Here is an 18,087-nt window from a genome sequence, read left to right on the forward strand (position 1 = left end):
AAAAAAAAAAAAAAAAAATACTTACACTGTAACTAATCAGTGGATGTATTATGTGTTTTATTGGAAGCACTAATATTTCTTTTTAGATAAGGAAGGTAAGGAAAGGAACGCCTTATTTCCTCTTTGACTCACTTATTCTTTCAACAATTATCAGTCATCTTCTCCCAAACTACAATATTTACAATACCTTTATAATTGAAAAAGACTTCCACTATTACCTAATTTGATTCTGGTCTTTACCACCTGTTTGTTCACCCACCTCAGACAGCCATAAAATTAGCAATTTAACATCCAGGGTGATCATTTTTCTTAGTACTTTAGCTGTACCTCATGTACTGTCACATCCACCCTGTAGCTAGCCTTTATGGATGAATATTGTTTATCCGAACATCTCATAATAGTCAAAAGAGAGACTACAGTGAAATTAACTTATTGGCAAGCCCTATCCAATTTGAGGAAAAGAAGAAGCATGCCCATGAACATCCTATGCAGTCTGGCGCACTAGTGCCGTCTACCTATCAACCTAGCAAACACACACTGCCCTCCAGAGCTGACCAGTCATTGGAAAACAGATGTTAACTATATTGTTCCTATCTGAAAGGATGTATATGTCTCTTAGGCAGAACAGCATGGGCAGGAGTAAACAGTGATGTAACAAATCATTGTTGTACTAGCTGTGCTTGAAATTGAAGCCATCAGCATAGATGAGAGAGGGCCCTAAGACAAAATACTAAGGAAAAACATTGAAGGAATTATTATGGAAAGAAGAGCCAGCAAAGAAGAACCACGAGGAGTGGCCTGAAACATACGAGGAAAGCAAGGACCCTGCAGTAACGGAAGGGCAGGAAGGAGTTTTTCTAAAGAAAGACTAGCACTGTCAAATGCTGCAAAGAGATTAAGATAAGGACCAAGCCATGGAAATTAACATATGCCCTGTTTTCCATGCTTCCTTCCCTCAAGAAGTTTTTGATTTGACTTTTAGAAATCATACCTCACACTGTGTAATGCCATAAAAATGTTATTGTTAGGAGATTCTGGAAATATTGGACTACTAAAATGTGTTGAACCTTCCCCCACACATGCCCTTTTGGGAATCAGGCTTCCAGCAACCTTGAGCATTTAAAATGCTTCCCTGTACCTGTAAGCAGGTGAAAATCCTCCCAGAGGCAATAAGGAAAACTGTTCTTACTAAACCGAAGGGGACCATTCTCAAGCCTCCTCTCTGACAGCTGTGCTTTAACTCTAAGGGCAGGTAGTGCATCCATGCAGTCAGTCATTCATGAGCCTCTCAGTGTGTCATACACTGCATTGGGCACAGGATATGTGGGAGTGACATACACAGGGAACGAAAACCTGCAGTGACAAAAGCAACAGCAGAGGGAGCCGGTGGAAGAAGCAGAAAAACAGCATGGGTGTGAAGTGCAGCGCTACCCAGTTTGTGGTCCTTCAGTAATTCTTGAGCGTGTCATGGGATTATGAGACAAATTTAATGCTCTCCAAATTACTAAATTTAATAACTATCCACAGACACTGCTACTTTTCATTATCTTCCATTTCAGTGTGTAACTAATTTTTGGAATTGTACTAAAAAGGTATTTATGTTTCAGTGTTAAAGATAAATCATTATTAGTAATAATTGGGCCATTTATTTAGAGCATAATATCTCTTCAGCACTGCCCTACACTAGCATCCAACCTAATCTTCACAGCATAATTCCAGGCAGGTATTACTGTTCTTATTTTGAAGGTAAGGTAAATGAGGCTCAAAATCTCATTTGCTTAAGTCCACACAACAGCTTGTCTGTAATGAAAGCTTGCCTGTCTGGCACAAAGACCATATTCTTTGCGTTGATTCAAGGCACTGGCATTTATGTTCAGTCCTTCATTCCCTGAAGCACTGAGAGCCAGTAGTATTAATGTGTTTGTTTTCTCTTAGTCTCCTGATAAGGTGGGTAATTGAATTCAACATGTCTAGAAAAGGTAGAAGTAGCATTTATCAGTGAAAATTCGGCAAGAAGAAAATATTCCAAACTTCAGAAAGATTGAGCCCCATAAATTCATCTTCTAAAGAAAAAGTAAATGATAGAGATGAATAGAAAAGCGCTCTGTTAAAACTGATAGCGCCTAGGAGGAACTTCCTTAAGCTAGGCCCTTTTTAGTGGCCTAGGTAGGCCATTATTAAATACATGCTTCTACAAAGACCTGCTATTCAGCAAGTATTCTAGGGAAAATCTCCTCTAGCACAAAGCACCCAGTATCTCCGGGAGCTAACAACTTCATAGAATCACCTGTGGGATCTGTGGTCACCTTTAAGGATATAGTCATAAGCAGGATTACCTACTAAATGGAAATGAGAAATAGCTTTGTTTTTAACTGAGAAAGAATTCAGAATCACAAAGAATCTAAAAGCTTAGACCATAGCTATCTACTCTTAACAATGACAGAACTTCGCTAGGTAAAGATGCTTTGTAAATGTCTTTAAGAATGTATGTCCTTCTCAGCTCTTATCGAGGCTAGAAATTGAAAATGAAGTTTTTATTAAAAAAATGAGACAAGGCAGTGCTGTTCATTTTTATCAATGCCCAGCCACTATTTAGCCAAATTTGCAGAAGATTATGTAGTCAATGTTAATGTCATACATATGTTATATACTGCAATACAGCATAAGCCATTAACTGTACAACTCAGAATCGTGATCTTGATTATCAGTCTTTGCATGTATATTAGAGCATACTCTGAAAGCCAGGGTCAGTGTTTTATATAAAACTCTTAGGTTCCTAAGCTGCTGTCATATGGCCTTGCACATATATGTTGGATTCTAAACAAAATTTGTTGACTGACTTGATGCTGTCTTTCCACAGAGATCCCAAATATATTCCTCAAAAAAAAAATTGTTTGGTAAATGCAAAATAACTCTAAATCTCTTTTATATTTGACTAGTTGTTAAGTTAGTACTTAAATAGAAATTGAAATACTTTTCTCACTTTAAGATTATAGAGTTAAATTTAAAGCCTGGAATATCTAAGACAATATTCTTACTATTAAACAGCCATACCTACTTTTGTTATTATTTTTGAGGTCATTCACTGAAAATGGTTCTCAAAATGATCATCCCAAATGTGACGTGTTTTGTTATTTGGTACACGGGAGCAATGATACTCTCAAAAAACTAAGAAAAATTCCTGAATGTGTATGAATGAGAAGCAAAGATTCTGGTATCACAACTAATATTCTCTATGTGGATTGTCTTTAATATAGATCTCTTCAAACACTTCGCAGTTGGGTGGTGCTGAGCCTGTAAAACGCTGTGGAAAGTCTGCACTCTTTCAACTGGCAGAGGCAAGTTCCTAAGAATATATAGAGATAAGATCTGCAGAGGTAGAAATTGCAAAATATTCTGACAGTGTTTCCTAAACTGCACCATCTCTCCTGTGACCATAAAACGAGTTACATCTAATTTTCAACCATGAGAGGGTTAACCTTTAATTTAGGAAAACTGAAATTTGCTACTAAGAGTCATTAAGGATTGGAAAAGGTTACCCGGCGATATTGCAAAATTTTTTTCACAGGTAATATTTTAAAATAAGATTACTTCGATTGGCTATGTAAGTCCAACCTGAACACAAAAGAATAGCTGTGGTTATTTTCCCCTTTTCTGATTCCCATAAACCACCTATAAATCTCCAGAATGCGCTGCTTTTAAATCAGATGGTTGATGTTTGAATTTTTGTTTTCCTGGTGAAGAATTCATATGACATGTTCTAAAATCTGATTTTATAAGATGAATCAGTTGTACATTTGATATGACATGTGTGTAAAATGCTACTCTTCCATTGGCAAAGTAGAAAACGTGCTTTCATAAAGCTGGTGAGGAACAGAGCCCTTATTGGTGGGGGATGGATTGGGGAGGAAGACACCGGAAGCACCTGTTGCTACGGTGGGCAAGGCAGTAGCTTTCTCTGCCAGCCTGTGACTACCCTAACTCAAGGAAACATGCAGAAGAAATGTTTTCAGCACCTGGACATTCTAGTAGCAGTTTTCTCTGTTGGTAAGATAAATTAGGAGGTAGAAAGTGGATGACCAAAAATCTCATACTAAACTTTTTTTTCTTTTCTCTCATTTTTCTGGTTTCCTTTCAATGAGCTCCCTTTGAGTTCTTTTGTAAATTTTTTGTAGTTTATTTAACTTAATGGGATAACCAACCATATTCTAAAATTTCTAAGTTTTATGGTAATTTGTATCATAAAAACTTATGCATTTAAAATATATAATATCTTTAAATTAAGTTTTTAAAGATTACCACGTCCAAATTAGAAATATAAAAATACAAAGTCCTTAAAAAGTAAAATTAATAAACAATGGAACAAACTAACCCATTGTTGTCTGACACTACATTGACATGCTTCCTGTGTAGGACAAGTTCAGACCACAGTAGAGGGCTACAAGTGAATGGGAAACTCTAAGGAAAACTAATGAAGACAGCAGGGAATAGTTCTAAAAAGAACTGCATGAGTCAGTGCAAAGTACTACTCCAGATACAGCTGAAACAGTGAAGATCTGACAAGAGAGTTCCTTTGGAGTTAGAGTTGTAAACAAATCCTAGTAAACAGACAGACTGTGAGGTCATGCATTTGCCTGGTAACTCTAAGACTGTATAGATTGTCGAGAGAATTTATTTGAACGAAGTGATTATTTTTCTTGAATAATATGGGTGTATGACCCTCTGCTTGTGCTGGTTATGTAATTGCGTGTGTATGTATGTGGGCATACATATATATAAAAATACATATGATTTCTTAAATATTAAACAATACTAAAATGTAAAACCAACTTTCAATATGTGATATTTATCTTTAAACAGTATTTTTTGTTAAAAATGTGTGAACCTTTGGGGTACTTTGCTGCGTGGGGGAGCTGGTAAAGAGTGGATTTGTCTTCTCGTTTTCTTTCTTTGGCATAGCAGTCTTAAAAAAAGGATTCCTTATTAAATCAGAACTCATTAAAAAGAACACTTTTCTAATTTGTAGGGATGCATCCCAAATATGAAACAGATGCTATGGTTTAACAGATGTTTGAATGTTGGTATCATAATTTAACGGGGTAAAATGACTGAAATAAGCCTATTCCAATTATAGCAAATCAGCTTACACTAAGACTGAGTTTCTTATGACATTTGAGCAAAAATATATACTTTTAATAAAACAGAATCCCTAAAAAATAAGAAAACTTTCTTGCATTGTTATATGCACTGAATCAGTGTGATGTCTTAATACTAATACAGTGTAGTTTAGAATAACATTCTAAAGCCTTCCAGTTTCTAATTAAACTTAAATATATGCACAATGGATTAACCAGCATCTCCAAATAATCACCAGTAGATTTATGCTTTCTTAATTTTTGTATTCCATGTGTATTTGATGTTCATTTTTCATTCACAAAATATAACATTTAATTATTTCTGATGCATTTTAAGATAAACAAATATAAGAAGATATTGAAGATTTTTCCTATTGCCTAGAATTGGTGATGGTGTCTGCAATTTGAAGACACAACCTTAAATTCAGACATTCTAAAGGGAAAGCCACCAAAAAACTACTTCCAGTTTGGGCCACACCCATCTCGGGATTTCTAAAGAGATAGCCTAATACAACTATTATCTTATCTAACACTCCGGGAGTTCCTTCTCTTATCCCCACTCCAATCTCAAGTCATCCTTTGATAGAGGGTTATCATAGGCTATCCACACATCTGGAATATTTTGCCTTTTCTCTGTGTCCCAGGGAGGAAAGGAGAGAAGTAATTCTCATTCTTTATCTATGTCCCATGTCAAGTGAAGTGAAGGCAGCTCCAAGAGAAGCACTGTTAAAGATTGAGGGAGGTACATGCAAAAGATTTCTTCTTCTTCTTTGGCAAGAAACAAGAAATATTTTAAACATCAATTTATTGCTGGATCCTTTACCTATCTGACCAGGCAAAAAAGAAAACTGAAGGAAGTTGGCAGCATGGAGAGACTCAGAATGGCTTGCTGTACTCTTAGTTGGGCATATAAAGATGTATGAGTTTCCCAAGGGTCGAGTGGATAAATAGAAAATAGATCCATGTGATCAGGCAAAAGACTGTTGGACAGTAACAGCGAGGGGTTGCATAAGTTAGGCCTGCGACAGTCTCTCACAACCGGGGGAGAATATGGTAGAGATGCCTTTGCTCAGGACCTTCTGAGGTGTGCCTGCAAACAGGAGTGATACTCAACTGGTTTGCCTTCTTTATACTAAAGCACCAAGATGCTTCCTACTGTCAGGAAAAAGCCTGTAACCCAACCATCTGAGTACCTTTCAGCACCTGGAGGGCACATCCCCTCTGATTAGGTGGCACCTCTGCCTGTTAAATGTTTTGAATATCACCCCTGCCTATGACATCCCCTGAGAATGCCATTGAGTCTTGTGTAGAGTTCGCAGAAACAAAGAAAAAAAGAAAAACATAACCATGGGCAGTTAGTTGTACCTCACTCATTCTGTCTTCTATTCTCTAAATGAGAGGTTTTAGGCGTTGTGAAAGAAGGGCCAGGAACGAGCCCCAAACTAACTACTCACCTTTCCCCAACTCCATTCCTGTGGGTTGGAGTAAGAGGAGTGAATGAACAGTCCTTCCAAACATGGGGGTCGTTGCTTTCAAGAAATGTCTTCTCCTTAGTGAGAAGTAAGAAATATTTGGGGCATATATTTACTGCTGTGCCCTATACCTGTGTAAGCAGGCAAACAAACAAACAAACAAACAAACAAAATTGGAGGAAATTGGCAGCAGGCACAGAGATACTTGGATTGGCCTGCACTCCCAGCTTTGACATTGTAAAGACCCACTCTCTGTTTTCCCCCTCCCCGTTCTCCTGGAGCCAGGAGATTTCCTGGGGAAGGTCCTAATTCAGGTGTATGACTGGCATTTTAAACTGGGTAGACTTTTAATAGCTGAAAGTGACCTGAAAATTCTGGGATTTGCTCCAAATATTTTTAAGGGTTTTGTCTGAGGCCGGGAATTGACAAAAATACAATGCTTTATGTTGGGACCTCCACGAAGTTCATACTGTTCAGTTTATTCGTCATTTAAGTTGTGCAGATACTATAAGGTATTGTGTTTCCTTTCGTTTTGAAATTAATTAGGTCAGGTCATATAAAGAACAGCAAAGCATCCCCACTGGAGATCATTGTGTATTATAGTGGCTGTAGTTGGAGGACACTGAAGAGGGTCAGAGATAGCTGAACCTGTGTACATTTCAGCAAAGAAAAATTCTACCCTTGAAGATCTCTAGTACCAAAATTGTCTAATATAACAAGTAGAACAGCTTGTTCATTTATTCTCACAATAGTTATTGAGGATGTATTCTGTGCCAATAACAGAGGCGACTGAAGTTATCTGGATGTGTATATACACATATTTTTGGTGCAATGAGAACTAAAACTTGTAAACCTTCTAAGATCAGTGATATAGGAACACGGTACCTCCAAGTGCAGTTTTAGTGTTTTGGAGTGTGACTAGAGGCTGGAACATAAGCCTAAAAGATTGCTGTTCTGCTTCTCACTTTCCTGAAACCATTTTGAATGTTCTTTAAAATATATTATACATTTTTATAGCAGCTCTTTCTACAGATAAATTATGTTATCTAACCTAAGATGATAATGACTGACATTTATAATCTGCTGTGTGTTAGGCACTGAGTACTTTATATGTACTAATGTAATTCTCACAGCTGTCCTCTGAGGTAGCTACTATCATTCTTCTTTTACACATTAGGAAACCAAAAGGTATAGAAGTTATATAACTTGTTTAAGGTCACATGGACAGTAGGTGTTAGAGCCTAGATAAGAACCTGGGCAGTCTGTCTCCATAGCCTGCACTCTTAAACACTAGGCTGGTCTTGCGCCTTGTTTTAGATGAATAGAAAAGACTACAAGTTGCTTGTTATAGGAGTGTGCACATTATAAAAGTCTCTATGGAAGACAGCTTACTCCTACACATATATGTGTGGCTGAATAAGATGACAGATCGTCCAAGACTGCTGTCAAAGAAATGGAGCTCATATTTTCTTTTTAAAAACTGTCTGTGCTTTTGAAACTGCCAGGATGCATCTTACAACCTTAAATAAGTGTTTGTTTGGGAATGTACTTTGGAAGATACTATGGGAATTGTAGGAAATTATGGTATACAACTCCTGTCCTCAAGGAGCTTATTCTCTAGTTGTAGAGATATAACAATTTAAGGAATAAGAAATCGTGCAAGTGATTTTAAAAGGAATCATACAATGAAATGATGAAACTCCACTTGAGTGATGAGTGACACACAAAAATGAATGTGTGAAACTAGAGAAGGGAGAAAATATTAGCAGGCATGTTCTGGAGACCAGGCACAGGGGAAAGAACAACAAAGATGGTTTTCAATGAAGGGCTTACTTAGGCAACACTAGAAGCTGAAACTAGCAGACTCTGGGTGACATCCAACCTGCAGAGATCCTTTGTTTGGCCTATATTTTGTTGACCTATATTGTATTTTACAGTTCAATTCATGGCTAATATTTGAAGATTAAAACTTCAAATAAATACAGATTTCTGACTTCTGAAAATTTAGAGGACCTGGAGACATCAAGCTAGCCTCCCTCCATGAGAACAATTGGTCAGAGTTGATTAGTGGTTGCCCTGTTAGATGCTTGTTCTCCAAATGACTGTCCTCTCCTTTCCCTGTTGAGCCCTGAGTCTGAGGCCAACAGTCATTGCCATTATCCACTTAAATTTACTCACCTCCCTCCTTTATACCTGACCACCGTATGTAGCGGGGATTGTTACTTACACATAATTAAATGGACAGCTGGGGAGATAAAACAAAGGGATTAAGGCAAGCACAGGAGAAAGGTAGATGGTAACAAGTCTATCAGATTGGCAGGAATAGAGGACTGTGTTTATGGAAGATGAAGGTAAAGTGTAGCTGTGAGTCAGAATTGGGAGAATGTTTAGTGCATAGCAAATAAATATGTACTTGAAAATAATGAGGAGCCATTGAAGATTTGGGATGGGGTTACACAGTGATAAAAGCAGCACTTAGAGAGATCTTCTTGGCAGCTATGTATGGAATGGGGTGGAAAGCCCCTGTGGACATCAGGTATGAGAAGATAAGAAGCGGAATTGAGAGAGCTGACAGTGGGAATGGGAGGCAGAAAGAGATTCCAGGGGTATTCAAGTGAATTGTTTGAGTGAGTCAATGTGAGAGGCGAAGAAAAAGAAGAGTCAAAGATCACTCCAACACTGAACCTGAGTGTTTGACCTTGACCTTGTAGCCCTGCTTCAGGAAGGTTGGTTTGTTGCAAACAAAGAGTAAGCCCTGCTAGTAGAAAAGAAGAGCTGAAAGATGCTGAGGATAGGGGGAAGAGAAATTCAATAATAGAAGAGTGGAAAGAGAGAAGATTGCTAGCCAAGTAAATAGGAAGCAGAAACCTGCATTCCTGAGAGCACAGACGACAGAGACAGTCACCATAGATCCCTCCACTGTTCCCAGTTATTGGTGGTATTTGATCAATGTATGACTCCATTTAAGACTTCTGTTGTCTTCATATTATTGATGTGCATTATCCATCCTATTGTAACCCCCGTAAAGCCCAGAACATCCCACCTCAGCTCCTCCTACACTATCATCATATAAATGAATTCTAATACTTAAAATATATTTAAGGGGACCTTTGCGGTGGGTTTCTTTCCTTATCATTTTATACAAAGTTGTGAGTTGTTTTTAGAAAACTCCTGTTCTAAATCTTTTCGCCTCATCCCCAATTGCACTAGATTATTTTTGAAGGAACAGAAAGTATAGGAATGTACTTAATGACTGCCCTTAACCTCTTTGTGGCAGACTTTAGTAGATGGGCTTATGGAGCAAAGGCCACCTCCACCCCATTCAGAGTCTTCAGAAACAGTACCATTTCTGAGGAAATAGTGAGTAAAGAAAAATATTTCAATCACCATGTTACCTAGTCCAGTTGTTTCAGCAAACTACAAAACTGTTAAATATACTCAGATTTTAGTGTTGAGAGAAGCTTAGACCAGTGTTCTGTGACCAGTTATCTCTTATGATAAACGGAATTGAATTTTTTAGCAGCAATGCTATTCTCAGAAACCATCAACCAGTGTGTATTTCTCTGGCACAAGCATTCGGGTTTTATTTAATTATGGGGGAAATGCTCATCCTGAAAAACACTGCTAAAATGCCATCCTAAGGTTATGTCTACACTGTTTTGGCAGATAATAAGCCAGTACAAAATGATTGTAAATATACCTTGGCTGCAAAACATTTGTTTTGTACTAAAAAGCAGAGATTTGGAAATGGAAACTTCTTGATTGGTGTCAGTAGGTCTGTTTTCACACTGCCTTGTTTTTAATCTAGCCAACTCCTTTATAATAGACAATGAAAGACAACGTATAATTAAGAGCAAAATTATATGGTGCATTTTGGAACTACTTACCATTTCTTAGGACAGGTTGAGCATCTCTAATTTGAAAATTAAAAATCCAAAATGGTGTAGAATCCAAAACTTTGAGTTCTGACATGACCTCACAAGCAGAAAATTTCACACCTGACACCATTGCTTTTTGATAGTTCAGTGTACACAAACTTTGTTCCATATACAGTTATTTCGAATACTGTATGAAATTACCTTCAGACTATTCATATACAGTGTATATGAAACATAAATGAATTTTGTGTTCAGACTTGGGTCCTATCCCTAAGATATCTCATGATGTATGTGCAAATATTTCACAATTCTAAATAGTCCAAAATCTGAGACACTTCTAATGCCAAGGTTTTCGCATAGGGGATACACAACCTCCACCAGTTCAATGGTTTCTGCTTCTGTGGTATTACTTTTTATCTAGTACACATAATTTGTTATTTTTCCACTGATCATTATTTTTATTAAATCTTTTAAAGCAGAACACATTAAAAAATGAATATCTTAACATCAGTAGAAAAGAATACATTTTAAAATACATCTGATTCAGAAAGATTAAAGCTTGATGCAGCCAAGGTTTCTTTTATCTTTAAAGCGAGTCCCCAATAACAAACTGAGCCTAAGGTATGGTTTTACCTGAACTAAAAGTGTGACAGTCCCCCTGAACCCAGGAACATAAAATATAATCCCTTTACTACACATTTTATCTCACCCCTTCAGGATTTCTATTGAAGTGTTTTCTTTTTAATCATTTTGAAGAAGAAAACTTTTTATTCATGGTCTAACATGCACATCCTTAGGAATCCTAGGTATTAACATATTGATTTTTGTTTTTCTCTTGGGAGTGAGTTCCATTTCTTCCAGCACATCACTGCCAGACCCTTCTGACTACACAGAACAGTGAGAAACCTCAGTATGGTTTTTATTGACAGAGATAAAATATTAGTGATTAATTTCACTGGTATTCTTGGGAGGTATAACTAAGGACAGTATGATTGCTGGGCTGGACCAAGCGGTAGCATGGTCATAATTAGCATTGTTTTTGTTGTTGTTGTTGTTGTTTGTTGTTGCTATTTTTTGAGACAGAGTCTCGCTCTGTTGCTCAGGCTGGAGTGCAGTGGCACGATCTTGGCTCACTGCAACCTCTGCCTCCCGGATTCAAGCAATTCTCCTGCCTCAGCCTCCTGAGTAGCTAGGATTACAGGTGCACGCCACCACACCCAGCCAATTTTGTATTTTCAGTAGAGACAGGGTTTCACTATGTTGGTCAGGCTGGTCTCGAACTCCTAACCTCAGGTGATCCACCCGCCTCAGCCTCCCAAAGTACTGGGATTACAGGCGTGAGCCACCACACCCAGCCAGCATTGTTTTTTGTAGGCTTGTAAAGTAACTCTTCCCTTGTGTGAATCAGAATACATTTTAGATTCAGAGATTACCTCAGAACTAATGAACCATCCTATTAAACACAATTATCTGTTGAATGCCTTCTTTTTGAAAGGTACTAGGGTATTCTTGAAGGAGAATACAAAGGTGAACAGAATACATTTTATGCCCACTGAGTTACAGTTATAAAAAAATAAAGTAGTACCTGAGGGAATAGATGATAGTTATCAAACATTTATGCCCATCATTTGATTTACAACATTAACATTTTAACTTCTTTGAATGCAGTCACGGGAATTCCATCTCTGGAAAGTGTCCAGATAATTTTTCATTCTTACTTTTTAAAAAGGTTATTGTCCAATTTAAAATAATATTAGAAGAATACATTGTCATTTACTGAGGCATGTACTGTTTCAATACCTGATTAATAACTCACCCTCTATTAAGGGCAGCTTGAGTAAATTAATAATAGCCATTAATTCTGTTTCCCAAAATGCAGCCTTATTCACTTGAGTTCACATTGATTTATGTTCTTGTATGTCTTCTGTGTGCTTGTGTGTGTGCCCATCCACACATACATTTGTCAGTCCCACTACAGTGTTGATGAGTGCATCCAAAAGTAGATGTAAGTGATCTACTTGTACCGCAGAGTAGAACTGAGCTTTCTTACATGTTTCTTAGAGTTGCTTCTTGAAAAACAACTGATTTGAGGTCTTCTTGAATCTAATTTTGTTGTATATTTTCCCCCAATGATAGAATCATTCAACCCTAGAATGAACAGTTAGAGCAAAGCAGTCTACCAAAGACATGTGCTGCTATTAATGATACTAATATGAATATTACTGTTAAGCTAGTATTTATTCCGTATGGCATAAGGCCACAGAGGGATGGTTATTATAATACATTATTTTAGCTCTGTACTAGGCACTATTTTAAGTACTGTTACATGTGCAGCTCATTGAACCGGCAATGAGTTCATGGCTGAGTTCATGTCCTTTGCGGGGACATGGATGAAGGTGGAAACCATCATTCTCAGCAAACTAACACAGGAACAGAAAACCAAACACTGTATGTTCTCACTCATTAATGGGAATTGAACAATGAGAACACGTAAACACAGGGAGGGGCGCATCAAACACTGGGACCTGTCACAGGGTAGGGAGCTAGGGGAGGGACAGCATTAGGAGAAATACCTAATGTAGATGACAGATTGATATTGCAGCAAACCACCATGGCACGTGTATACCTATGTAACAAACCTGCACATTTTGCATATGTATCCCAGAACTTAAAGTATAATAATAATATATATTATTAATATATTATTTATTTTATATATTATTTTTATTTATATATTATTTATATATATATAAAATATATTATATATAAATAATATATATACACACACACACACATCCCAGAGTCAACAGGGAACTGGTAAAGAGGCATCAGGATAAGGCAAAGGCAGCTTCTCTTCCATGGATGTGGAGATACACATATCCACTTTTAAAAAAGGAGGAAAAGCTAGAATACAGTACACATGGTCTAGTATATTAATTCAGGTTTCTGACAACGGAAAAAACAAATTGTAGGATACCACAAGACCTTGCAAATTGGGTTTCAATCTCACTTTTGGTAATCTTTGACAAGTTGTGTGAAATAGGAGAGCTCAATAGGAACAAAAAGGGGAAAAGTTCACTGTAATTTTTAAAAATAATAAGCCTGATTTCTAAAATACAGACTCTTAACCTTTGAAAATTATTTTAATTGGAAATTCATTCTAATCATGTTTGAATCCACAGAAAAGAAGATGAAAACAGAGAATTATCAAAGTTTCTCTGAAAAGGGTCATTGTCAAATGTGCCAGAGTCTCTTTGCCCTGCCCACTGCCTTTTGCCCCACGTGACTGCTGACTGCCTTTCCTTGGCTCTAGGCCCCCTGCTTCTACACAGGTTCTGCTAATGGGAAACACTGGCAGGAGATTGGGAGATGGGAGGCAGGGAGAGGCCAGGGTCAACAGGGAACTGGTAAAGAGGCATCAGGGTCAGGCAAAGGCAGCTTCTCTTCCATGTTCCAGTGCTCTCCAGATAGGTGCGCCATGCTTCCATCTTCCACTGGGCTTCAGTGTCACTCTTTCCCCATTGCTTCTTCTGTGACTTCCTGCTGTCCCTAACCCCTGTGTTGCCTCACCACCTCCTGTTTGGGTGTCTCAGTTCTTCGTGGCCTGTGTAACTAACCTAATCCCTGCCTTAAATTCCCACTGCTAGTTATGCTTTAGGTTGCTTCCGTTTGCGTAATTAGACCCTGACTGGTACAAAAGCCAGCCTCATTTTCTATTTGGTGTAGTTACGGTTGGTCATAAAATTGAGTAAGAGAATGCTGTTGGCATGCCATATCCAGATTTTAGCAAGACTTTTGACAGATAGTGTTACAATGTTTTGTGAACAAAATGGGAGGATTTTCAACTGGATGAGAAAAAAATATTCTTAGATTGCTGAAGTTTATTAACGTTCAGATCATCTTCATGAAACGGCTCTAGAAGTTTGGCAGAAGGCCCTGTCCTTACCCATGTTTTGCTCAACATTGTTACCAAAGATTTGGACAAAGACATGAAAAGCAGCTTTATTTAATGTGTGTATAGTACAAAGATGGAAGATAACTTAATTCACATTTTGAAGAGATAAACGTAATAAGAAAAAGTGGAAAGTCTTGCATCTAAGTGCAAAACATAAATTATAAAATTACAGAATAAAAGAGACCAAGTTTACCAGCCTATTATGTGAGTATGGAAATCCAGGATTTTACATGACCATAAACCCAACACAAGCCAGATGTGTGACCTATTTTAAAAAAAATTAATCTCTGGGTCCCATTAAAAGAGCATTCCTATAAACTGACAAATAGTTACCCCTTCTAATCTAGTATAGGCTAGGAACATAATCTTAGACAGATATTGTTAAGTTGAAATAGCCAGCCAAACGCAGTGGCACATGCCTGTGCTTCCAGCACTTTAGGAGGCTGAGGCAGGAGGATCGCTTGAGGCCAGGAGTTGGAGAGCATTCTAGGCAACAGAGCAAGACCCCTATTCTCTACAGGGGGGAAAAAAAAAAAGCCGGGCATAGTGGCATGAACCTGTAGTCCTAACTACTCGGGAGGCTGAAATGTGAGGATCACTTGAACCCTGGAGGTCGAGGCTACCATGAGCTATAATCATGCCATTGCACTCCAGTCTACCTAATAGAGCAAGACACTGTCATTCATAGATAGATAGATACATACATACATACATACATACATAGCTAGCTGTCTGATAGATAGAAAAAATTTTGAAGTATCCATTTTCCCCAACCTTTGTAAAGCTTTGTATCATTTACAAGTTATGTTTGCATATACATTTCTTCACTTTTGCCTGACAACAGCCCAATGTAGGATATACTGTTACCCCATTTCTCAGCCTCTGTTTCCTCATAGGGCTTCAAGTGTAAGTTATATAGCTTACTGTTGTGGCTTTAAGCAAACTAGGATGCTTGGTCATAAGCCCAGCCTCTTTCAATAAAACCCATCTCATTTCAGGACACCTACTGCATCTAGGTAAGAGGGACCCAATTTTGAAGTGTGGAAGCATTTACATGTGATGAGCTGTTAAGGGAAATGGGAAGAGACTTCCGGGAACATAAAGTCTGTCTTCAAGTATCGTGTCTGTGCTATGAGCAAGAGTGAATTCATGTGGCTTCAGGGAAAAGAACTGAGGCTGATTGATTTTTGCTCAATATTTTAAAAATTCCAGCAGAACTGTTGTCTGATAGAGTGATATGCTCACTGTCTTTGTGCAAAAGTTGGTTAACTAATTCTCAGGAATACTGCAGTAAAATGAATTCCTGCATTGGGTAGGTTAAAGGAGAAAACCTAGAGTGACACCCAACTCTGAGAGTCTGATTGGGTTTTCGGTTAATGAGTAGATTTGCGATTTGTAGTTTTAATTCAGAGTTATTTGATTTACATTTATAGTTTCACTTCTAGCAATATAATTGTTTTTCCTATAATTTAGGATTAACATACTCTGTTTGTGAAAAAATTCTTAAGAGCCTGAAATGAGGAAGTAAAGCATGACTAGTGTTTGGTGTAATTACCTACACAAGAAATATTGTGCTATTTCCCAGAATACATCCCCAGAGTGAATGTCTGTATTTGTTCCATTTAATTCCTAGCTGTAGAATCCTATCGGGGTGATGAGAGAATCATTTTGAAATATATTGAAGCCTAGAATAGAGTTTGCAAAGTATTATTAAGTTTGCTAAGATGAACCTGTGCAAATGCAAACTGTCAGCATACCACTAAAAACTAGTGCCTATATGGTGAAGGTTCCTGAAGTGACCTATTAAAAGCCACCAGAGTGACAGTGGTGGAAAAAACATAAAATGTACCTTGAGAATGCCTTTCTAGCCTTCTCTCCAGAACTAGTATAATTTCTCTCCCCCAACATGGGATAGGTATTCATGAAGGGCTATAGTAGTTGAGAAAGGAAAATAAAAATTATTTCAACATTGATATAAAAGCAGTACATTCTCCCATAAGAGTAAAACATGCAGGGAATATTAAAGGTTTCAGTGATTCAGAATTAAGATAACATTTTGCTTTGAGCTTATTTCTGGTTATGTTTAATAAAGAGAAGTTCATAGTCTTCATAGCCACTTGCTGAGGTCTAAAGGTTAGCTTACCTGAGTTCCTGAAAAAGACAGCCCTGTTGTGAATCCTTAATATTTCATGTCTTCCCTGTGAATGATCTGAAGGGCTGTGTGCGCTTGTCATGTTCTTTTTTTTAATTGCAGTGTCTGCCTCTCCCCACCCTTTCTTTAATTTCTTCCCAGACTTACTAATCATAACATAATTCTCACAGGAAGATTGGTGATGCATTGAAAATACTAAGAGAAAAATGAGGTAAAAGAGCATCTGGTATTTAATTCAATGTATTATCCATCTAAAAATGAATTTTACAGATGGTAATGATCTCTGACAACTTGCCATTTAATAAAATGATGGTTTTTAAAAACAAATCAGTTTCCTACTCATGTGCTTGATTTTGCATTGACTCAGCAACCCCCAATACTCTTTCCCTTCTAAGTTGCTAATACAAAGTAGATAAAATAAGTTATGACTGAGACTTCCTTCCTGCCCTTGACCAAATCAGCATCATCAATCTCATATAAGTTCCTCAAAGGCAGGCAGACATGACCTTACTGATTTTCGTATCATTAGTGTCCTTCATGGGGCTGGCGTTTTGGGAGCCTTGCAGTTAAGTGTGTATAAATGAAAACCCAGGCACTGAAAACAAGATTTTCAATAAGCTTAAATTTCCCCTTTTAAAAAATAGCTCTATATTAAAGTTTCAAGGTATCTGGGAGCCAGAGAGGAAAATGGCAACTTTCCCCTTGAATGTTCTGTACATGAAATTTGGGGAGTTTTGATGAGGAATATAAAAACTTAACCAAATTGGGGCCAGATGTGTTTTGGTATTCAGAATCTTTCAGATTTTAGAAAAATTACACAGTAGATACATATTACACTTAAGTAACTTCTCCAGTGCATGTTCCAATGCATCACTATTCCAATACCAAAAAGGTATGAATGGTCACAGTAAGTGAAATAAACTGTTTAAGACTATAAAGTTTCAGGTTGGTTCAGGTCAGAATTTGCAGCCAATTGAGTTCACATCAGATCAAATTTGCCAGCAAATGAGTTAAGAAAACAAGAACAAAAGTTTGTTCTCAGAGCTTTTGTGACTTCAGAGTTGTCTATCAGCATTTGTGGACCTATAATGTTTTGTTCATTAATCAAAACCTTCTATAATTGTTTAGCAATTCATCATATCATTTCTCATTTCAAGTGGACAGGTAGAAATTATTTCTGTTTTCCTCATTTCCCTTGGAAAAAAAGAAAAGGCAAACATCTGAACAGAGTTTGGGGATTATTAAATACAGGTTGAGCATTCTTAATCTGAAAATCCAAACTCCAAAATACTGCCAAATCCGAAACTTTTTGTGCATCAACAAGAGGCTCAAAGAAAATGCTCATTGGAGCATTTTGGATTTCTGATTTTCGGTTTAAGAATTCTCAACTGGGACGGGCGCGGTGGCTCAAGCCTGTAATCCCAGCACTTTGGGAGTCCGAGATGGGCGGATCACGAGGTCAGGAGATCGAGACTATCCTGGCTAACATGGTGAA

The 18,087-nt window shown here is 37.6% G+C and overlaps 1 protein-coding gene across 4 annotated transcripts in view; it reads left to right on the forward strand.

The window, feature by feature from the left end:
- The window catches only part of BBX (bobby sox homolog (Drosophila)), a 273,989-nt gene that overhangs the window by 216,118 nt on the left and 39,784 nt on the right, over window positions 1-18,087 (forward strand). For all 4 annotated transcript variants that reach the window (XM_011932734.1, XM_011932735.1, XM_011932736.1 and 1 more), the window contains one exon: window positions 3,258-3,338. In XM_011932734.1, coding sequence (XP_011788124.1) covers window positions 3,258-3,338 — 81 coding nt within the window. The remainder of the gene's footprint in view (window positions 1-3,257; window positions 3,339-18,087) is intronic.

Source organism: Colobus angolensis, unplaced genomic scaffold, assembly GCF_000951035.1.
Source record: "Colobus angolensis palliatus isolate OR3802 unplaced genomic scaffold, Cang.pa_1.0 Scaffold98, whole genome shotgun sequence".
NCBI lineage: Eukaryota > Metazoa > Chordata > Mammalia > Primates > Cercopithecidae > Colobus > Colobus angolensis.